Raw genomic sequence first — 22,780 nt, forward strand, 5'->3', positions numbered from 1 at the left:
TAAAAAAAAAATGATTGGTACCTTAGCCTGTCTTTCCTCTGTGTCCCCTTTTCCAAACAGAGCACCAAACATTTCATCCACCAAACCATCTGTGGTGCGAACTCTCTCAGACTAAAAGAAAATAAAAGACTATTGATTAACCAATAGATTTAGACATTGCCTTGATTTTCTCCTCTTTACAATGACGATGCAGGGAATGTCCATCTAACACAACGACTGATCGTGGGAAATATTCATTCTGTTTAGGCTAAACCCTATGAATGAATCAATCAAAGAGAAATCAGTGGCAGATCTAAGGAGGTCAAGGGGGGGGTAAACCCTTCTCTCCCCCCCTTCAGACAGAAATATAAAAAGAAATGTATGAAAGATAAAATCCACTAATTTATTTTCATTTTTATAATTATACAGCATTATTAGTATGCGTCTCCTTTAAAGAGCTGCCCAATTTGAGAAATCCTGGATCTGATAAAAAACATTTATTGTGACATTTTATTCACACCTTTTCATGCAGTTGAGGTCCAAGTCTTCTAAGGGTTGCTTGTATTGTTGTATTCTAAAAATATCATGGGGGAAAAACAATTCATTTGCAAAATATTATTTTTTATATTGATTGTGATAACAATAAAACCTGAAACCACAGGAAGTGCAGCAGAAGTAACAAAAATGATTATGGCAGCTCTGTCTGTCTGTCCATCAGTCCAGAGATGCCAACTATCTTGAATTTTGCGGAGATATATGTATTTTAGCCTGATCTCACGTATTTTCACATACTGTATATTTGACTAAATAGTTAAAATACATGTTTTAATAAAGAATATGTCTGTCCTGTAGAAAGGTCTTTCTTTTTTACGTTTTTCGCCACTTACGATGCCAGCTTTGATGCATTTTCAGAAAATTAAAAGATGCGTATTGAGTAGCTATACGTCTATTCTGCAGATTCTATACAAAACTCCTCCTCCTCTCTCTGTCCTTCTGTATGGCTATTACTGTACCTTTGGTTCTAAATGACTAAGAGTACGAGCATCTTTGAATGCCTCCTCAAGCCTCCCTGTTGCCTCAAAGGCTTGAGATCTTCTGAACAGAGCTTTGGGATCATTTGGTACAATGTCTAGAGCTTTTAAAAATAGAATAAATAAGCATTAAATATGGTGAACAAATTGTCATATTTATTGTCACTGTATGAGATAGAGATGAGATAGATAGTTTCTTTCAAAAAGATCGCATGGCAGCTAAAAAACGCTGAATTGCGCAATTTACTCGAGTAAAAAAGAAAAAAAAGGAATAAAAAATATAACTATATATATGTATATTATTACAGGTAATAGATTTATATGCGACTATGATAAGAGGAAAGCTATATGCTATAAAATGAGCGAATATGATATGTTCAGTTAGGATTATATGTTAAATTTAGTGGTGCAACTTGATGCCATGGTCGGGATGAAAGATCGCCTAAAACATTTGGTTTGGCAGCGTGGTATTGAGAATGTTCTGGATTGTCTAAGACTATAACTACACTGTTCACTATAACTACAATGTTCCAGAACATGATAATTTGGATAATACATAAAAATGTACAAAAACATTGTGGTTGGATTGAGACAAAAAAAAAATAAAAAAAAAATAAATGTCATTTTGCTTTATTTTATATATATTTTTTTTCATATTTTATATGTGTTGTACTGCAGATGTTAACAATGCTGTGAACAATGCATACCTTTAGTAGCATCCTTTATTGCAGCTTCATATTTTTCCTATTCAATAAAGAGTACCATAATCAGATGTGATTCACCATAATCACCATGGAATTATTATAAGTTATAGCATGGCACGAGGAGAATTTAGTGATTTAGTGATCCACATGGATCTAGTCTAATGTTGGTTAGGTATCACGAGATCAAATAATCTGGTCTCTTGGCACAGGGTCTATTCCTGTGCAAATCAGGAAGCTGCCTTCTATCTGTTTCCCTGGTGGAAACTAGAAGACAAGCATCTTAGTTTGAAATTTCTCTCCTGCACTGATGTAGAGGGAATTCAGAAGACAAAAGATTCTTTTGTCTTTTTCTAAATCTCCCTCATTATTAATGCATGAGGGAAATTTAGAAACTAAATCTCCCTCATCATTAATGCATGAGGGAAATTTAGGACCATCTATTGTTTTCGAGGGAATTTCACTAGTAATCGTCCTTAGAAAACAGAAGAATCCGAGGTGACCATGGTATTAATGGTGTAACAGTCAGATCATTAGGCTGGGGGGTGGGGTGGGGTACAGGGCTACGGTTGCACCCCAGGGGCCAAAACTTTGTGGCACCCCATCCCCCCTCCTACAACAAATCAAGTCAAATATATTATCATGTTTCATTCTATAACTTTAAATACTGTAAGTCACTGATCTGCAGGTAGTCTGGGACTAATCATGCATTCTTCCAAATAAATTCATATGTAAAAAAATATATTTTTTAATGACCACTTGTACATGATGTCCTATCCTACGAATCTAACTACCTCTGCCCTCCCTGTTTCAATGTTACGTCCCCCTACCAGCTTAAGTTGACAGGCTGCTCTGTTTTTGTAGATCACTGCTTTCTCTTTCTGCTTTTCTTTGTCCTTCTCGTCTCCTGAATAGAGTTTAAGAGCTGCAGCATATGATGAAAGTGCCGCCTCATAATCGCCTGCTTTGAAATATTTGTTACCCTCCTCTTTGATCTCAACTGCAGACTTGGGGTTGTCCTAGATGTAAGAAATTAAATAAACATTCAAATTGTAATGACATTTTTTGTACTGCAGTAAAATTGAAAATTCTTAAATCACAAGGAAGCGTTTTTCTTTTTCAATTATTTTACACTTCAAATCGATGTTGCATCACCTAATCACAAAGAAGCATTCATCACTGCAGTGCAGGAATAAAAAAAATTGCCAAAGACAGAAAAACACGTCTCTTTGAATGAATCAAAATCTCTTCAATTTTTAATCAATTGAACGATGGTCTAGAATAGCATTTATTAAATAATTTTAACTATAGAAGGCCATTGTAACGCATAATATAGTGACATTTGTGAAATGATGCGAAACTGATGTTTTTACTTTTTATCACGCAAAGTGTGAATTTATAACATCAGCCTGAACCAAGCAATTGAATCCAAAATACACGAAGACACGCACTTCAGCTGAGTGATGTTAAAGTGATTTGACCTACTAGAAATAATTTAAGCGCTTGTTTCAGAGGCAGACATGGGAGATTTGAATGAGATGACAGCTTTACACATGTGCACGGAGTAAAGAATCTGTTCACATCCTACTATTCTAAAACACGAACAACCAAGAAAAAACTTACCGAATCCATTGCTTATACTGTAACACTTTTTGTACTTCCTCTTAAATAACGTTTAAATCATTTTATTGGAAATCAGAGGGTATTTTATCTGCAAAAAAAATTTCCAGACTTCGAAGATATCCAAAACTTTGTAAATGATGAGCCTGCGGAATTCAGCGGTGTGAGTTGGCCCGCGATCGGTATTTTGAATCAGCGGAATACTGTGTCTTTGTATGCGCACGGCGTGTGTTTACATCATAATCTGTCAAAATGGCGGACGGGCTGATACCTGTCGAAGGAAGCACAAGATTGCTTGCTCAGATCTCAGGCTCTCTGACCCCGCCAAACTCCCCGGTTAAATACACAAAATCTGGAAGGACAGTGAAAATACCGGTACAGAGAATCCGATGTGGAAAATACGATTTACGTGGTAAGGAGAGATGGCTAGAGTATATGCCCGCCTCGACAAATTTGAAGATTGTATACCGCGACAATCAACATTTTGAACACCAAGAGTGCACTGTGTTCAATTTGACGGACATTTCCGCGGCTGATCTTCGCATATCTGCAAGGTTTGGGTGCTTGGATGCCATGATTGGAACGGTGACGCTGGAATGCGATACTGCCATTTTTACCACCACCTGCGAGGCGAGAGCCCCCCAAAACACCTATGTCGCTGAATTGACATTCCACGTTAACTACACAGGCCAAATGCGAGATATCCTACGGTCATTAAGGCAAGCTAAACTAGCAGAGAGCACAGTTAGCAGAGAGGATTCTACACTGGGGTGCCCAGGAAAATCGCATGCGAAATTACGCGAAGGCCTTCCAGATTGGATTCAGTACCTCCCTCGCATGTTGTACACGCCTTTTTTACGACGCGTTATTGAGGTGTTCCTGGTGTGTTACACTTTTTTCTCCATCATGTGGGCGTTGTGGCAGTTGTATCGGCACGTGGATTTCATCAGAGCCTACGTTCAACCGTTAATCGACGCTTTGATTAGCCATATACAGACTTTGGACAAGATATTGCAATTCTTAAACACGATTTTTGAAGAGTACACTCGCCAGTGGATGGCGTACCTACGACCAGTATGTTTAATTCTTTACACAACGGCCACACCTTTAATCGACATGGGAAAACAAATCTGGGCATCATTATCTAGTTTATCTCTCGCTACTCTACAACCAATTCTATTCTTACTAGAGCCAGTAATTCATATCGTTAATGTTATATTCATCAAAACGCCAGTTGCACTATTTATGCCTTTGTATAATGTTTTTGTTACAGTCTGGTCTGTGTTTTATGACTCGATTGGACAGAGGATCTATCTCCCGCATATTGCTCAGTTTTTCCGTAGTGTCTTGCATATCCTCAAGGAAGTGCTTGAGCGTAGTGTACGTCTGGACCCGTTAAAAGCACAGTTGATTCTAATGCGATCAAACGTTCTGAATAGTGGGAAGTCTCTAGGCTTGGGACTTGTATATATTTACAAGTATGTGGAAAAAAAGGTTTGGCTCATATTTAGGAGTGGAGATGATGACAAGGAGGAATAGAGTAAAACCAGCTTGATGTGCAGCCAACTGGAAGTCAGTGCCTTGTACAGTTTGGTACTGAATACAGTTGTAAATACATGAAAGTATCCTCAATATATTCTATTGTTTATACTAAATATTATATTATATTTATTTATTTATCAATATCATTTATTCATACAAAGTTTATTATGTGAAATAAAACAAACATCATGTATAAGTGATAGGATTGTGTGTCCCCTCTTTTTTTATCAACATTAGAGAGAGAGAGAGAGAGAGCCCACAGACTGTACCATTTGGTTGGGACCAGTAAATCATGAACAGCAAAAATATCCCAGAAAAGCACACAAAAGGTTTTCAAACAACTAAATAAAAACAAGACTCAGTTTAAGTTGTCTTGAATAACTCATGAACAACTTGTGTTATTCATGAGGAGACAACTAACATCCCATATTTTGCTGGTTGCACTGTAACCCAAAGGCATCTCTGTCTTTCCTACCCTCTTCACCACTACACAACTATGTCAAAATACACTACAAGGACATACACAAATAACACACTATTTCCTAGCCAAATGTACAATGCTTTAGTGTCTATGTCAAGATTAGGTGGTTGCTGGTTCTGTTGAGCCACTTGGTGTCAATTGGAGTTCTCTTATTAAGGAGTTCAGTTCTTCGCCTTCAAGGATGTATCCATTACAATCCCCTTCCTGGCCAGGGCGGGATGTGACTTTGGCTGGAAGAGGCAAAGGAATCATAAGGCATCAAGAAACACTACAAAATCAACTTACAAAGTATATTGCGCTAGATTATGAATATCATTTTCATATGTCCTATGGATAACCTACCATATATGGGTGCTGTCTTAAGCCAGGAATATGAATTAGTGTCACCCTAAAAAATCAAAACATCAGTTAAAAGAATTTACTGCAAAATGCAACATGCAGTAGCTAGACGTAACTGCCTAAATATTCAAATGGAACATGGGGTAACCATTTTTTTTTAGTTTTTTGGTATTGGATTTAAATGTTTCAGACATTACAAAGCTACAGTAGCAAAGAGATAAACTATTATAAGGTGGATATTTTTTCAAATGGGAGCATTTTCACTTTCAAATTTTGTCCCACCCTTTCGAAAACAGTGAATAACAAGTGTATATTTCTGTTTTCTACCTTATTTTCGAGAGCACTGTTGTCATTTATTTGCTGGTATTCCTGAAACCAATCCTCAAAAGGCTTGTTATCAACCTGAACAATGCTACCCTTCACAATCACATTACGTTCAATGTGCTCTTTGTTGGCAAAGCTGTGCATGACACTCAGAATGGGTGCCTCTACCTCAACACCTGTGAACAAGGAAAACATTTGATACACAATGTCTGCAAAGTCTACTTATCAAACTAATTTTTCCCACTAAGAACAACCAAATCAAATGATTTTAATTTTAACTGCTGTACTGTATGCATGCTTCAACCCCTCTGAGACTCAACACGTCCCATTCTCCCTAAATATATCAATATCTCCATTACTCTGTGAGTGTGTATGCGTACACTCTATTTATGCTGGAGCCTTCATCGTAGGCATGTCTTCTACATCCCAAACCATTCTTCTTTATCCTGGTATGTCTACAATTTACCCCCACCCCCCCCCTGGATATATCATAACACTTTTGCTTACCTTGTGACTTCAATGTGTAGACTCCTTTGTTCACTCTAAGAGCTTTTATCTTGGTATGTCCACCGTAAGCTTTTCTCTCCTTTATTTTCTCTGGTAGTTCTTGGTTGATCTAGAAAAAAAAAGATAACAGCAAATCTAAATGGCATTTTCCTTACCATAGATTCAACAATATGTCATCAGGGAAAGTTCTTTTATATCCTGAGGGGGGTGGGGGTGGGGGGGGTGTGAGGATTTTGAAAACAGTAAGGGATAAAATAAGTTGACCCCCCCTTCAGGAGGAACACAATTTTCCATGCCCCCCTTACGCTTCCCTCATATTTTCAGTGCCCCCCCCCCCCCACCTCCTGAAAATCGAAGAAAGAAGGAGCAAAGAAAGGAATGGCAATAACAATGTTTAAGGAATGCAAGCCAGAGATTAGCTGCCAACTAGTCAGAAAAGTAGAGGAGAAAGAATTCGCTGAAAATGTTAATTAATAAAAGTTAAGGCACTCAATTTCTCAAAGATGCGACTAACTCCATGTTGCAACCTGATAATGGTTGATGCAAAAGAAGCAAAAAGGCTTTTCGATCTTCTCCTTGCAAGAAAAACGCAGCATGAGAAAAGAAAGAGAGTTAGGAAGAATCGAATCACATATGAGTTAGGGTATTGATGATGAAGAATAAGCACTTATAGCATTTAAATGTTTTGTTTATATTTTAGATATGGAACATAAACACTTTATTATATAATATAGCGGAAACCATAAAAAAATGTATTTAGGGTGTATACAGGTTTGCATTGAATAGATAAAATGTGGCTTAACGTATCCTGGACTCCTGGATTGTGCATGCCAAATAACTGCCCCAAACCGATACAAGTTAAACCAAGAAGTCTGATTAGACACTTCGTCAAATTATATAGTAGAGACAACACCCAAAGGAATCAGTGACCCCCCATTTTCAAATCCAAACACTTTTGATGCCCCCCCTTTAGACCTTAAAAAATTTATCGAGGTCCCCCCCCAGTATCCTCATACCCCCCCCCCCCTCGGGATAATAAATGAACTTTCCCTTAGTGTGCATGAACAATTTAGTAGTTTTTGTTTCTATCAAGAAGAAAGTCCATATGAGTATCAATTGAATTAATGAACATTATCAACATTTGTCTATTACAGCAAAATTCTGGTCCACAATCCAACAAACTGTAATTAAGCCAATACTTCCTACTACAAATGTCAAATAAGTTCATTTCATATAAAAAAAAAAGGAGAATTGCAAAAACAGGAAGGAGAACCGGTCCCGAATACAAGGAACCAACAGCCATTGCAAGAAATCAAGGCTTCTAGTATCTCTTCACAGTATGCATTTGTAAGGTTTTTTCACCATGTCCTCTTGTGTATAACCAGATGGTCATGACTGATAATAAAGAGCAATGCACAAATGCATGTGACTCAAATTATAAATACCTATCTAACCAAATATCTCTTCCCTAGTACTATAGTAGCTAGCAGCACTGATAATTGAGTTTTATGACATAGTACAATGAGTTGAGGCAAGATTAGTAAACAGAACTACATCTATAGACTTTTTGTGTAGTTTGCATTTCTCAAAGTTCAATAAAGTTTATCTTGTTGACATTTATTTAAGCGCCTACCCTTGTATCAGCTGGGCGCCGTCTTTGTCTCCAAAAACTCTTTGGGCGACCTCCACATAAATACCCTAAATCAAATAAAACAGACAGTCGACAATGTTAAAGCAGACATCGTTGAGGGGAGAAACGTTTGGTTTCTGCAAGAGTAATGATCTGTTTAAATAAGGTTGGCAAATTGTCTGAGAAGAAAACCTACCTAGCCTGGGTTGACAGCCAATCTTTAACCCCTGGTATATACTCATTACCATGACTCAGACCATGACTGTTAAATTACTCACTTGAGCTGTGTTGGATTTTAGTTTTTTTCTATCACTAGGCAGGGACGCTGAAAGTGAGGGGCTTGCGGGCACTCACAATGTAACTTAGTACTATATTTTAATACCTGATGTGTGGATTCTTCTTGAAGCTTTTGCGTTGATGGAGATGCCTGATAAAGATGGCAAACCTGTACAAAGATAGCAAATTCACACAAAATTTGTAAAAAGGAAGTTTAACTGGATTTCTAAAGTTTTCTGATCTTCAACAAATATTTGAGATTTTTTGTGACAAATTGATAAGCAAAGGGAACAGCTTTCGTGCTTTTAGCTACCTTTTGAGATTGAAATAACTCTTGCAGCAAAATTTATGGAACTTATTAAGCCTTCAAAACGTCGTAAATGGCACGCCATGTTGGATATTTGACCCAGCGAGAGTACCACAGGTAGTCCACTTACACAAAGCGCTAGTACCACAGGTAGTCCGCGTACACTAAGTGCTAGCAAGTTAAAAAGCATGTTTTTCCTTCAACTAAAAAAAGATACTGATTTATAAATCCATTTCTCCTTTTTGTTGAGATGTTAACTGTAATAGAGAGGAAAATGTCCCTCTAAAGAGAGCCAATATCTGGACAGAGCAAAAATATGGCAAGTTTTCCCAAATTAAATTCTGGTTAACTTCGGTAAGCTTGAATTTTTGCACAGAGGTTCCTTATGTCATGTTAACCAACATATCAAAAAATGTTTTTTTCTAATGAATTTGTCTTCGAGATATGAGGCTTGAAGTGCAATTTTCAAATGTTCAAAGTATAAATTCTTCTCGTTTGTAGGGAGAAGTCGGGCTCTGATCAGAAATTAAGCCAACTTTGCTCGCTAATATCTAAATTTCATATCTCCTAAATTTCTTTAAAATTTGGAATTAAGATTTCGGTCAGAGGAACTCCTTGTATGCGAAATCTTGAGCTTATATATTGAGAATTAGAAAATTTCATGCAATTTTTTTGCTCTGTTCAATATCTGTACAATGACGTATTAGCATTTTTGTAGAAACTCTATTGTTGCTACGGAGAAGAATTCCACACACTAAAAGAGTTTCCTGAATTAATCAAGATTCTAGGCCTTGTCTATCACTACACTAAAATGCACTTAATGAGAATTTTCTACGTTTTGGTTTTTTTCGGAACAATCGCATACTTTTTCTTATACGGTATAATCACCAACAAAATTCCTATTATTACAATTCATTTCGAAAAGGAATTTGAGATTCAGAGGCAACCGATTGAAAACAAACCTAAACCATGTACGAGTGGACAGGAAGAAAATGCTGAAATATCAAGTAAAGATGTTGAGACTGTAAAGCCAACGTCGAAGAAAAATGTAAATTTTAAAGACGATTACGGCGAAACGGTTACGAACGAGTTTTGGGATTTTTTGGAAAATTTTAAAAAGAACAAGAGCGAAATGAAGCTTGCGATGAATCCAACGAAACAAGAATCAGAACCCACTAAGCAAGATAGTGAGTACGAAAGCAGTCGGCAAACCGACTCAAAAACATTGGTTTCCCTTATTGAGGGATTAGATAACGAGTTAGGAGATGCGCCTGTTGAATTAAAAGAGCTTGAAAAATGTATATACCCTAAGCGAGGTAAGTTTCTATTCAATTATTATAACTTAAGACTTATTTACTATAACTTTTAAATGAAATAGTATATAAACAGTTCTTCCCCTATCCATAAAAAAAACTTTGTTACGAAGGCTTGGAAAGGCTAATCTGAGTTAGGCGGAATTTAAATTTTTCAGCACGCTTTCTCAATTCTCACGCACGATGGTTGGGCGATAGATCGTATGTGTATCCAGGGCCCGTACCCAGGATTTTTCTTGGGAGGGTGCGAAATCCGGGGGGGGGGGGGGGAGGGGAAGGGGGTTAGATTTCTGATAAAAATGTGACCACCCCTGAAAGAATAGAAACGGCAAATGCAATTTTCTACAAAAAGCACCTATATTGCTAACTGGAAGTGGACTTTTCGCATCCTCCCTCCCCCCCCCCCCCCCCCCCCCCCACTAGGTACGGGCCGGGTCTCTTGCGTACTAGAATACAAACCGAGTGCATGGGCTACCTGTGATGAAGGTAATGCGTGCGGCAGCTTAAGAATATCCTTCGGGAAACGTGACCTCTATTTACTACTGTTTATGATATTTGAATTACATAAAATATATGAGAAGAGCTTTTGTTCTACAGAAATAAATTCATTTAAGTAAGATTTGCTAGTAGTGCTGGACCCACAAATGCGCAAAGGTATCTTTTGGACAACTTAGCTGCCAAATTGCCAATAACTTCGTAATATATAATGCCTTTATATTTTGCAGTTGGGCGTCTCTATTTTAACAAGTGGGAGAGATTTACCATGAGTCAAATTGAAGATGAACTAAAATTTGTCAACAAAGGGGGGAAATGGAAACCGGAAACGTGTCAAGCTAAGAGCAAGGTGTGGTATACATCACCATCACCATCACCATCACCATCACCATCACCATCACCATCACCATCACCATCACCATCACCATCACCATCACCATCACCATCACCATCACCATCACCATCACCATCACCATCACCATCACCATCACCATCACCATCACCATCACCATCATCAACACCATCACCATCACCATCACCATCACCATCACCATCACCATCACCATCACCATCACCATCACCATCACCATCACCATCACCATCACCATCACCATCACCATCACCATCACCATCACCATCACCATCACCATCACCATCACCATCACCACCACAACCACCACCATCACCATTTATGTCACCGTCAGAGTTCAGAAGACTGTACCAGACATACAAACATCGTAGACTAGGGCTTATTCTACACGATTCTGTTTGTTGATAGGTGGCGATTGTTATACCATTCCGAGATCGCCAGGAGCATCTCGTCACATTTCTACGTCACATGCATCGATTTATGAAATGGCAGCTACTGGATTACAGGATATTTATAATTGAACAGGTGAGAGATGGCTTACGCTATACACCGAGGACCATTATTTTACCATCATCACCATCACCACCAGTCACCACAAATAACATCACCACCAAATATACCTGAAGCGCCACCACCATTGCCACAACAACCACCATCATCGTTATCACCACAATCACCAACAACAACTTTTCCTTTTAATCATCAATACAATCACCATGAGAATCCCCACAAACACCAACACACAAGCAGCGCCTCCACCATTATCACACTAGCAACATTCGTATCTCGTCATCAACCAGCAACATAGATAGCTGGCAACCATGATAAATGAGATTTGTTCCAAGAAAGGTTTTGCGCTGCCACAACTACCATAATCATTATATTACTCACATTGCCAGCAAAATCTTACAACCATTATCAACACCACCTACCACAGATACTATTTAACTATAACACAATATAGAACCACAAAACAGAACCCCCGTCCACCACCGCCGACTTGATTGATAATAATGATGATGATGATAATTGGTCATTTAACCATTCTGCTTTTTATCTCCATAGCTTGACAGCATGCCGTTCAATCGTGGAATGTTGATGAATGTCGGATTCCAGGAAGCCATGAAGGCCGATATCTACGACTGTGCGATATTTCACGATATCGACCTTATACCCGAGGACGACAGAAACGACTATAGTTGCCCATCATCGCCGCGTCATATGTCAACAGCCGTAGATACCATGAAATACAAGTGAGTTTTGATGTTACGCGCACTCTCATTGGCTTGCTAATATCTAAAATAATCTATGCTAAATTTTGATTGATCGCAATACAATTTGAGGCTCTGAATAAGCGCTATCATTGGCTAGCTAATATCTAAATTATAAGTCTAAATAACTTAATTTTAACACGCGTTTTCATTTGATGTAGCGTCACAAGTCTGTATTTAACGCGCGCCTTCATTGGCTAAAGCTAAAGTTCAGTCAATTTTCCATTAGCTACTATGAAAGTTAAGGCGTACTTCTTGATTTTTTGGATAAAATATCCAATTCTAAGACTCTTTCTATTGTTGATAGCAAAATGCACGAAAAGCTGCGTGACTGGGAATATATTTTTCTAGAAATGAAAAACTCCCTTGCACTGGACTACGTTATGAATAGATCTCACTTATGATTTACAGTTTGGCTCGGGCTGGAGGTAACATCTTTCTTTTGACTATAATCCAGAAAGAGGCATGTTTACCAACTGAACAACTATTGTATTTTTGCGCAGGTTGGGCTACAAGAAGCTCTTTGGTGGCGTCGAGGCATTCTGGCCTGAGCACTACAGAAAAGTCAACGGATTCCCAAATCGCTACTGGGGATGGGGTGGGGAAGATGACGATCTGTATGTAAGGTGAGTAAAGCATGGCTACAAGTGCAATAAAAATAGGTCAAAAGGATGGAATTTCAACTTAATAGAGGACTTGCGCTAAGAAGTCCCGTGACTTTTTGCATGGCAATCTCAAGCTTAAATAAACCCCATAAATGGGCGAGGCCTTCACGCCAGACAAGGACGAGAATATAAAACCTTTTAATGGAAATAAGCCCTTTCTGGCAAAGAAACTTTCTGGCAGATTGGTAATCGCTGAAAAATTTGCTTTTTGTTTCATTATTTTGCCGTAAAAATCTGCGCACGCAAGTTGGCCACCCCAAAAAAATCAAGTGATCTCTTAGCACACAACGAAAAGAGAAGACAGAAAAATAACGTCTTCTCTTCCCCCTCACATCCTAAACATGTTCATTTCTTTTCCATGAAACAAAAAGACGTGACTAATTTCAGTTTAAAATAATAAGTTTAATAAGAGAAGACAGAAAAATTAACGTCATTTCTTTCCCCCTCACATTATATGCATGTTCACTTCTTTCCTATGAAAACAAAAAGAAGTGAACTAATTTCAGTTTAAAATAATAAGCTAAATAAAAAGAAAAGACAGAAAAAATAAAGTCTTCTCTTTCCCCCTCACATCATATACATGTTCACTTCTTTCCCATGAAAACAAAAAGAAGTGAACTAATTTCAGTTTAATAAAATAATAAGTAATATGGTAAGGTTAGCCCTATGCCAGAAATATTCTCAAACAATCTCTTGAGCAACGCGTCAGGATAAAATGGGTAAAGCAACTCATACTTTTTTTTTCTTCAAGAATTGTTGAGCACTCCCTGACTCTAACCCGACCAGCTCACCAGATTGGTCGATACACGATGTTAAAACATGGACATAAAAAGTCGGACAAAAACCCGGACAGGTGAGTAACTTTGTTCTTTCCCCTGAGCGGCTAGACAAATCTCCTTCAGATATTTTTTTTTTGTTTATAATAAAAGCAGAAGTAATAACTAGAGGTTGCTTTTTTTACTGAGCTTTATCTCCGCTTTGCTTTTTTGTATTTTGATGTTTGTCGTGTTTGTATAAAAAACCGATCGTAAAATACCCGCTGAATCTCGCAACCAGAAGAAGACGATTGAGGACCCTGTTATGGTGTTTTATTGCAATGCTTACTCCACCCATTCTCAAAGGGGTTACCAGTAAAAACAGCCTAATTCCAGCATGGCCCATGGTGACCCCCCTCCCCCCCCTTACCGGCCGCCCCACCCTCCTAAGCAAGCCTGCATTTGCATCAATTTGCACAATTCTAGCACTTCTCCGGCTATATGGGTACGTCTTGGAAATCTTTCACTTCGCGTCCTGCAAGCTAAGAGTCTTTTTGCTTCCCTCCCTCGCATCTTATCGCGTCCCTCCTCTCCGCGGCGATGAAGACGCACATGCTCGCATATGTTACCCGCAAACTACCGCCTCAGGACTCGCTTCTCCTCTATTTTTAAATGGTCTTGAGGCAATGCTAGCGAGTAACCTCGATGGGAGTATAGTACGAACTAAATTCCATCTTGCCCACCAGCTATGGGAGACTGTCTTAATATTCCTATCGCGCATGGAGACAAGATTCTTTCATACAGCGCCATTTGACATTTTCAGACATGCGCAGCTGCAACAAAGCCAGACGCACTTGAAGACTGACGGCCTCTCGGTTCTAAAGTATGATGTCATATCCTCTATGGAGCATCCGCTGTACACCATGATCGGCGTCAAGCTTGGCGAGAAAAGATGGTCGCTGTTTGGTTGACAACTCAGAATAATAGAAAAATATTTATCATTTGGTTGTTTTGTTGGCCAACTCCGAGTGGATTTTTTGCTGTACTAATAATTATTAAATTAAAAAGAATAAACACAGGTTCTGTCAATCTTTGGTATTTGTCACATGTCACTATATACAAATAAACAATTCCTCTTTTTTCTACTAGACGTGGCACGTCATAAGAAATGATCCGTTATACCAGGTACCAACTGGTAGAACGATGGTTCCGGGATAATTTAACGTCTTCCTGTGGCATCACTGTACATATTTGGTTTGTTTTTCTGACTTTCTTTTGTAGGATATATCTTGCAAATCTCACAAAATTTTTATAGTTACATTTGTGTCCTTGATATGTTTTTTTTTTGTGTTGGTCCTACCTAATATTCTGTTCTTTGCTATGTTCTAAATCCCTTCGAGTATGGCGATAGAATGTGTTATATATATTTTGTAATTTGTGAGATTATTGAAGACATAACAAAAGTGCGCAAGGGACCAAAGGAAGACATTGAGAAACAGCCAGGATCCCAGAGCGTGGACTAAGTACCAGTTGTAGGGTGATCTAAGATGGTGGACAGCTGAACATCTCTAACGCAGATATGTGTCTATGAGTTTGGATATCGCTCGCTTGCGTTTTTTGCCAAAGGGTCCACCCAGGCCTCCTCCAAACGAATTGTACATCTTCATTTGAAGCCTGTGGAGGAAGACTTTTCTCAATAAAATACTACAATGCACAAACATGTATTTTTCCGAGGGCAGACTCTATAGATTAGCTAGGGTAAATCAACCGTGATCATTTTCGTGGCTAGAAAGCACCTCATACCAATCCACTGATATCCAATGTTTGACAAACTATTACCCCTTTCTGTTTAATTTCCCGCACCCCGTTCGACCTTAACCCCCCCCCCCCCCCTCTCTCTACATAACAGCCAATGGCTAAGGTTTAAGTAACCTCACCTCTCACTACTCTTAAGACTTTTCTCACCATCATCCTTTCTTTTCCTCTTCATCTCTCATAATCATCAACCATTACTTTGACATTGTCTGACTGACTTTACGATTGAACAAATCCCTGCTTCACACCCGTAATCCCTTTTCATTATAGAATCTACCCGCTCCTCCCCTGCTTTCTTCACAAGAACCCTTCTACGATTCACACGAGATTGCCCCCTTCTCTACACACCGCCCTTCCCTAAGACATCCCCTTCCTTCCCCACCCAACACACAAATCACACTCCGCTCCCTGACTGTCTGTAGGCCATACTTCAAGCTCACCCCAGAGCACACGCCCCTTCCAAGGATAACCTACCCAGCCCCCCTCCTCCCCACATACACAAACACCCCACACACGAAACCCAATTCACGCCCCTATTTGTATCCGCTCCCTGACTTTTTGTGGACAGGCCATACTTTAAGCTCACTAAAGAGCACACACCCGTTCCTGGGAAAACCTTTCATCCCCCACACCACACACACACACCATACACAAATTCCAATCCAAGCCCCTATTTATTTGTCTCCTTTCCCTGACTGTTTGTGGACAGGCCATACTTTAAGCTCACCCAAGAGCATACACCCGTTCCTGGGATAACTTTCCATCCCCCACACCACCCAAACACATACCATACACAAATTCCAATCCAAGCCCCTATTTATTTGTCTCCGTTCCCTGACTGTCTGTGGACAGGCCAAACTTTAAGCCAACCCAAGAGCACACACCCGTTCCTGGGATAACCTTCCACCCCCCACACACCACACACACACACCAAACACGAATTCCAATCACAGCCCCTATTTATTTGTCTCCGTTCCCTGACTGTCTGTGGACAGGCCATACTCTAAGCTCACCCAAGAGCACGCTCCTTTGTATAATACTCACCCGCAAGTAGAGGGTTCCTTGGAAGGCAATACTTCCTTCTTCTTGAGTTTCTTAGCTATGCAGTTTCTTAGCCTCAGATAGCAATAGTTCTTGTACGCGATTCCGTTCTGGCCGCAGATGGGAGTATCAAACAGATCCTCTTTGTTTTTAGGACAAGGCACACATCCCGGGGGAGCTGTGGAAAATAAGGTGCGAAGGCTTAGTTATGCTTGATGAAGCAGCTCATACCACCAAAGATATTTGAGACCCCGAGGAGGGGGGGAAGGGGGCTTTAAAAATGAGGGGAGCTGTAGATTAGCAGAGATATTTGGGCCCCCGGGGTTTGGGGGGTGGGGATGGTATAATACGATTGGGGGGGGGGGGGGGGAAGAATAGTTGGACATGTGTGAAGGTTCAAGTATGTTTGATAATACAGCTTATATAAGCAGAGATATTTGGGCCCCCGGGGTTTGGGGGGGGGGGTAGTAAAATACGATTGGGGGGGGGGGGGAAAGAATAGTTGGACATGTGTGAAGGTTCAAGTATGCTTGATAATGCAGCTTATATAAGCAGAGATATTTGGGCCTCCGGGGTTTGGGGGGGGGGGGGTAAAATACGATTGGAGGGGGGGGGGGAAGAGTAGTTGGACATGTGTGAAGGTTCAAGTATGCTTGATAATGCAGCTTATATAAGCAGAGATATTTGGGCCCCCGGGGTTTGGGGGGGTGAGGATGGCATAATACGATTGGGGGGGGGGGGGGGGAGAATAAATGGACATGTGCGAAGGTTCAAGTATGCTTGATAATGCAGTATATATAAGCAGAGATATTTGGGTCCCCGGGGTTTGGGGGGGGTGTGGTAAAATACGATTGTAGGGGGGGGGGGGGAAATAGTTGGACATGTGTGAAGGTTCAAGTATGCTTGATAATGCAGCTTATATAAGCAGAGATATTTGGGTCCCCGGGGTTTGGGGGGGGGGGGGGTTATGAGACGATGAGGTGTGTGGAATAGTTAGACATGTGTGAAAGCTTAGGTATGCTTGGTGATCCAACTTATGTATCATATCTTTCCAGTCGAGGACATAATGGCTCATAATTGATCATGGGAGTTATGATAAGGGTGATGATAAAGGCCAATAGACGCTGCTCTGGGGGCAATAGAATATGAAGTAATTCTTTTCCACAAGCTTTGAGCTTGTGGCTAGTGAAGCAAAAAATGTCACGGTTGGAATTTACTTTTTATAGTTCAACGATTACGGATTTAGGAAATATTAGGTCATCGAGATAGACCTTTGACTTTAATGTGATAAGTGAAAAAGTTGAGTTAATTTCTTATACACACGTTTCCTTCAAAATCCAGATAAATATACACCTATTTCAAAAAAGGTCGTCAGTTTAAACGGCGAATGGCAATTGCTAAATGGCAGTTTTACGACCGAAAGATGCTTATGGGTAGTTTATATTTGTGAAAATGAAGGTGGTAAATAAACTCAAGCAATTTCATACATTAATAACATTTAATGTATATGTTTTATTTCCATTTTTCTGAATTTGGAACAAATATTTTGGGGTCCATGGGTCCTCTCGGTTGTGGCACTGCCATTTGTCAATCGCCATTTGTCATTTGTACTGACAACGTCTTTAGAAATATAAGTACTTATATAATATTTACAAAAATATAAGATGCGCTTACCCATCATGGATATTGTCTATACGATTGCATTAAACGTGAGCCGGAATATTATACTTTGAAAAAAAGAGAACTATAAAAATCATAGAAAGTCGCTTTTATACGATTTCATCATAATCTTCAAACGAATGTTGATCAATGAACAGTTAGTTTACTTTTCGTAAACTAAGTATACACTGTAGGATCTTTTTGATCTTCAGAACTATAATTCTATGATTCGCTGATGAAAATTACCTTTTTCGCCCCATTTCGTCTCGTGTCTCCAAGCAAACGCAGCGGATGCCAGAACAATTAACGTGAAAATAAAACACAGGTCTCTCATAACCGCCATGTTTGCAGTCCAACAACGCTAATTATCTCCTACTATCACCATCACTTCTTCCAACTTCTCGTCCTGAATTTCTTCAAAATTCCTTTATTTTTCTCTTGACGATTTCCTGGTGAAAAGTAGAGATATATATATCAAAGATCAAAAGACTGTTTACCGCGCATGCGCACAACAGGTTTATCAAATTTTAATGGAACGTGTTGCCAAACGCTGATTGGTAGAACAAGCGGGTACCTACTCTGTGGATGTCGAATTTGCTGCACATGATTGATAAAAAACAGAGGATTACCTTTAAGAGACTATCATAAATTTTACACCGGAACAATTCCAGATCCGACCACTATAACCCGAACAAACCCACAAACTCAAATGATTAAGAAGCGATTTTCTAAGAGTTCAAAAATGTTATATTTTGATTAAGGTTATAAAAAATTGTTTGTAATTCAACAATGCACGCAAATATAATTTTCTTCATTAAAAAAACACACTACATGCTACAGAATATCTGAGCTATTCCAAGTAGAGTCGATTGCGCAACCTGACTCGATACCCTCCACGCAGATGTCCATTGATCTATAACGTCTGTGCTGTGCGCACTTTTGGTACCCTCGGCTTAAATTCGGAAGCACTCGAAGGTCCCCTCGGCTCAAATTCGGAAGTACTCGAAGGCTCGCTCGGCTCAATTTTGGAAATCCTTTAAAGCACTAGGCTCATGACAACGATCTTCTTTTAGCCTAGCCTGTATTGTATTAACAATTTGCTATTTTTTATATTTCAAATGAATCTCGCAGCCTACAGGTTCTACTATAAGCTTACGAAACCAGACAACAACTAGACTAGTACTTACCTGTGCAGCACTGCTGAAGCTTTATTCTTGGAAAAATGTGTTGATGCTCGTCTAGAAATTTGTAATGTGCTCGTAGCTTGGATTCAGACGCAAAATGCTCGCCTACTCTCGCATGAATAGAAGGGGTGCTCGCACACTTGCCTTGCCTAGTTTCTTCTGAATGCATCATGTAGGTATCTCCATGCCTCAAAAATCAAAGATTTCTCACATTGCAAGAATAGGCATGAGACGGAAAATATTTTCGCGTGTACTTATTATTGCGCACTTCCTCGTTTTAGTCAGCTTTTATTAGGGGTAGCTAATGGGTCATCTGAAAGCAATACATTGTGGTATTAAACTCTATACATGTGGGTATTATTCTGTTTTTCTCGCCTTTTTCGTGCGTTTGCTAACGAAGTTAAAAATGGCTTGCTGTGTACAATGTATTCTCGATAATTCATTTTTATATGTAAGTTTTTGTTTTCTTGGTTTCGATTTAATAAGCGCTTTAGAATGTATACACATTTGTTTTATAAATAAAAACATTATTACAATTATTATAATTTGTTTTACCGCCAGTTGATTTTCCCGCCTAAATGTGTGAGGTTCCTTACAACCTATTTCGCTAAGTAACGAAATTTCAAGGAAGCGTTTATGTATAGTATTTTTTATACACCAAGATGTGTCTTGAAAAACAAGTAGTTAGCGTTCCAGCCCTTTCCAAATAGGACAAACTTAATCTTTGCGGAGTAAACAACACGCGTCATAAAAATAAATATTCGTGATCTTAGAAACTAGTCGACGCCCACGATCTTCCAGTCGATTACAAATTCATCATTCTCAGAAAAGGTTCCCACCTTTAATTTTTCTCTCTATTCTCCAAGCTCCTTGTCAAAGCGGGTACGGTATAAGTCGCCACAATGAAGTGTTTTGGTGTGCTGGTTCTTGTGCTGTTGTTGGCGATCACCGGTGGCTGTTCGCCGGTCACAGGTAAGAAGACAAGTCAATTGCATTCGAATTACAATAAACTCTCTCGATCAAGCGGAAAAACCCCGAAATACGGTATCTGTGAACGGAGTATTCAAATATATCATATTTGTGTGAGGAGTCACACCCGCAATTTGCTAATTGTAGCTGTAATAAGCTTGGACAAAGGGATGTCTGTAAGCGAGGAGTTTCTGTTGCCTTTAATCGCCGTTTAAGAAAACACAGCGCTGTTTCTGAAGACATTTATTCATTAGATGAAAATCAATTAACATATAAAAAAACTGTATGAGAGATATTACTTATTTTGTTTCATCAAATCCGACATTAACACATTTCTCCATTGATAAACCGACGTTTTCCGCGAAGACGTCGTTGAAACAACGAAATATATACCGACCACAGACCGACACGACAGAAGATCTATATACAAGTATGGCCAGAGAAAGAAAAATTCACAGGAAACTTTAAGCTAAACGCACGGGCACCTTTTCCATATAAAAAAGCAAAAAAAATTATCCCCCGTTCTCATTTCGTTCCTTAAAAAAAAAACAGATTTTTTTCCAAACACCTTTGTGTAAGGGACTTAGGGACAGACCATTTGATATTTGTCGGGAAAAGTGGCTAATTTTTTCTTGATTTCTTCCCGGACAGTTTTGCTGCTCATCTCTTTTTTTTCCGGAGGATGTGGCGATTTATTTTTTTACTGCCAGTCTTTGCTTGCTCGATTTATCTTTTAAGGGCCTCAGCCACTTCCTCAGTGAAATATCAAGCGCGTACCCAGGATTGACCGAGAGAGGTGCGCAGTCATAGGTATCATATAGAAAAAGCTCAGTTGAAAATTCCTTAACAAGAAATTACCCACTTTTGGCCGCCAAGGGGGATGCGCGCGCACCCTGTGCACCCTCCCTTGTGTACGCGCCTGACTTATCAAATGCTATGGTCCGTTTCATCTAAGCAGTAACATCTTATGTAAGCGGTCTGCCCCCCCCCCCCCCCCTATTCTCCTATTGTCAGACATTCGGCTTATAAATAACAAGAAATAAAAGGAAATCTACCGATTTTCTACCGCCCTTTCTTGAGACACTTGCCCCCTTCCCCCTTTTGAAGGACTTCATGATCTGCCGCCGAGAGCAGTGAGTTATTAACAATATTTTTGGGTGTCGTAATTGTTCACTAGACTTTTGCAAGGACTGCGTTCCCAGCCTTGAGCTAACCCCTCCCGCCATTACTGGACCAATATGTGGCGAGAGTGATGACCAGGGCAAGCCATTATGCGAGTCTCGGCGTAACCACGTGACACATCGAGGCATCTCATTGGATGACATCTACAGGGGTAACTATGGATACGAGAAAAATGTAAGTGGGGACGTCATACCAGTCTTTTTCATCTCAATATTGATGCACTGGGGGAATCCATGTGTTTTAGCCCAGACTGCTTAATGGGTACCATTTTAATAGACCTAGCCGTCTTTTCGGGTGCTCCCATGGCTGTAATTTTACAAACTACATTACATCTCCAGTCAGTCACGAGCCTTGAGGTATTGGACAAAACTTGGCTTTCAGTATTACCCCAACCCCTTTTAAGGGGTGTTAACCAATCGAATAACGATTGAGTTGGAATTCGAAGAATAGCACTAGCGATAACATAGAGGAGTTGTTGATGTAAATGATCCGCTGCTAAATACATTTTCTCATCTTTCAGAATGATCTTATCTTTCCAAATATGTGATATTATTTATCACTAAAAGTCGCTGCTCCCTGGGCTACATACCACTCATCTACGAAGGTACAAGCGGAAAAGGCCATCCTCATCTGTGATGAATTATATTCCTTTCTAACAGCCGAGAAAGACAGAAAGCACCCAAGCATTCCACAAGAACATTGACAACTTTTGCAAAAGGACCATTGACACTAAACTTTTTCTCTTGTAACTTGTTATGTAAAAAAAATAATGAAAAGTCGCAGGCGCGTTTTACACGTCTATCCTTCATTTTCTCCAGCCTTTGCGCTTGCTACGCAGGCTAAATACACTTTTAATTTCTCTAGCAATTTTTTTTTGGCGCGTGCGATTTGCAATTAATTTTTCGCGTGACAAGTGTACTTGTGACATGGATCGATTGACAGGGATCGACTGACGGGGGTGGGCGTTTGGGGAGGGAGATATAATTTTTCAACCAGATACTTGCTTAAATTTTTTTGTTTAATTTTTTCCCCTCTAATATTTAGGGGAATAATGTTACCGTCATATACCATATGGTTGGTCCCTGATTATTTTACGTAATGTTGCAATTAGTACAACAATTTTATCTACGTTTTCTTAAAATGTCATTTAAATCTATTTTTCATTATAAATAAATAAAAATACTTTCTGTCTTGTTTTTACAAGTCCTTTATTCCTTTTTTAAATGCCTTAGGAGACTAATTTGGAAATAGAGCAAATTCGAGGGAGAAAAAAAAAATCACTGGAGTGGACCCCCCCCCCCCCCCCTTCCCTAGAAGTTCAGAT

The 22,780-nt window shown here is 39.4% G+C and overlaps 5 protein-coding genes across 9 annotated transcripts in view; 2 read left to right on the forward strand and 3 right to left on the reverse strand.

Annotated features, from left to right (window-relative positions):
- The window catches only part of LOC5508643 (protein unc-45 homolog A), a 74,308-nt gene extending 70,823 nt beyond the window's left edge, over positions 1-3,485 (reverse strand). For all 3 annotated transcript variants that reach the window (XM_048733958.1, XM_048733959.1, XM_048733957.1), the window contains exons 1-6: positions 3,335-3,485; positions 2,542-2,730; positions 1,718-1,754; positions 993-1,114; positions 500-553; positions 22-111 (exon numbers count right to left, since the gene is read on the reverse strand). In XM_048733958.1, coding sequence (XP_048589915.1) covers positions 22-111; positions 500-553; positions 993-1,114; positions 1,718-1,754; positions 2,542-2,730; positions 3,335-3,343 — 501 coding nt within the window. In that variant the 5' untranslated portion in view covers positions 3,344-3,485. The remainder of the gene's footprint in view (positions 1-21; positions 112-499; positions 554-992; positions 1,115-1,717; positions 1,755-2,541; positions 2,731-3,334) is intronic.
- Positions 3,486-3,574: 89 nt separating this feature from the next.
- Positions 3,575-5,075, forward strand: LOC5508640. The gene has a single exon (XM_001629177.3). The coding sequence runs from the start codon at positions 3,584-3,586 to the stop codon at positions 4,868-4,870; it is 1,287 nt and encodes a 428-aa protein (XP_001629227.2). The 5' UTR covers positions 3,575-3,583; the 3' UTR covers positions 4,871-5,075.
- Positions 5,020-8,869, reverse strand: LOC116615636 (40S ribosomal protein S8-B). Its single transcript, XM_032377434.2, has 7 exons — positions 8,744-8,869; positions 8,537-8,599; positions 8,158-8,222; positions 6,525-6,633; positions 6,021-6,193; positions 5,697-5,742; positions 5,020-5,584 (listed from the first exon to the last, which is right to left on the reverse strand). The coding sequence occupies exons 1-7, from the start codon at positions 8,820-8,822 to the stop codon at positions 5,454-5,456; spliced, it is 666 nt and encodes a 221-aa protein (XP_032233325.2). The 5' UTR covers positions 8,823-8,869; the 3' UTR covers positions 5,020-5,453.
- Positions 8,870-9,485: 616 nt separating this feature from the next.
- LOC5508629 (beta-1,4-galactosyltransferase 4) lies at positions 9,486-14,695 on the forward strand. The gene is made up of 7 exons (XM_048734466.1): positions 9,486-10,053; positions 10,776-10,894; positions 11,324-11,440; positions 11,981-12,168; positions 12,690-12,812; positions 13,603-13,704; positions 14,430-14,695. The coding sequence occupies exons 1-7, from the start codon at positions 9,549-9,551 to the stop codon at positions 14,575-14,577; spliced, it is 1,302 nt and encodes a 433-aa protein (XP_048590423.1). The 5' UTR covers positions 9,486-9,548; the 3' UTR covers positions 14,578-14,695.
- LOC5508646 lies at positions 13,233-19,327 on the reverse strand. Of its 3 annotated transcripts, none has more exons than XM_032377433.2 (4): positions 18,368-18,624; positions 16,466-16,640; positions 15,134-15,280; positions 13,233-14,580 (listed from the first exon to the last, which is right to left on the reverse strand). In XM_032377433.2, exons 1-3 carry the CDS (start codon positions 18,462-18,464, stop codon positions 15,175-15,177), a joined length of 378 nt encoding a protein of 125 aa, XP_032233324.1. In that variant the 5' UTR covers positions 18,465-18,624; the 3' UTR covers positions 13,233-14,580; positions 15,134-15,174. The 3 variants fall into 3 exon arrangements, with proteins under 3 accessions (XP_032233324.1, XP_001629210.1, XP_048590424.1); XM_001629160.3 differs by lacking the exon at positions 13,233-14,580 and adding an exon at positions 19,309-19,327 and having other exon boundaries at positions 14,871-15,280; positions 18,368-18,570; XM_048734467.1 differs by lacking the exon at positions 13,233-14,580 and having other exon boundaries at positions 14,871-15,280.
- Between the last annotated feature and the right edge of the window lie 3,453 nt (positions 19,328-22,780).

Source organism: Nematostella vectensis, chromosome 11, assembly GCF_932526225.1.
Source record: "Nematostella vectensis chromosome 11, jaNemVect1.1, whole genome shotgun sequence".
NCBI classification, from domain to species: Eukaryota; Metazoa; Cnidaria; class Anthozoa; order Actiniaria; family Edwardsiidae; genus Nematostella; species Nematostella vectensis.

Bases quoted from the DNA above. Each gene is read 5' to 3' on its own strand.
- LOC5508640 (XM_001629177.3), top strand. From the start codon at position 3,584: ATGGCGGACGGGCTGATACCTGTCGAAGGAAGCACAAGATTGCTTGCT.
- LOC116615636 (XM_032377434.2), bottom strand. From the start codon at position 8,822: ATGGCGTGCCATTTACGACGTTTTGAAGGCTTAATAAGTTCCATAAAT. The intron at 8,600-8,743 runs GTAGCTAAAAGC...ATCTTTGTACAG, and splicing joins AGTTATTTCAATCTCAAAAG to GTTTGCCATCTTTATCAGGC. The intron at 5,585-5,696 runs GTAGGTTATCCA...TGCCTCTTCCAG, and splicing joins TAAGACAGCACCCATATATG to CCAAAGTCACATCCCGCCCT.
- LOC5508629 (XM_048734466.1), top strand. From the start codon at position 9,549: ATGCACTTAATGAGAATTTTCTACGTTTTGGTTTTTTTCGGAACAATC. The intron at 11,441-11,980 runs GTGAGAGATGGC...TTATCTCCATAG, and splicing joins GGATATTTATAATTGAACAG to CTTGACAGCATGCCGTTCAA. The intron at 12,169-12,689 runs GTGAGTTTTGAT...ATTTTTGCGCAG, and splicing joins GTAGATACCATGAAATACAA to GTTGGGCTACAAGAAGCTCT.
- LOC5508646 (XM_032377433.2), bottom strand. From the start codon at position 18,464: ATGGCGGTTATGAGAGACCTGTGTTTTATTTTCACGTTAATTGTTCTG. The intron at 16,641-18,367 runs GTAATTTTCATC...TATTTTCCACAG, and splicing joins GACGAAATGGGGCGAAAAAG to CTCCCCCGGGATGTGTGCCT. The intron at 15,281-16,465 runs GTGAGTATTATA...CTTCCTCCACAG, and splicing joins AAGGAACCCTCTACTTGCGG to GCTTCAAATGAAGATGTACA.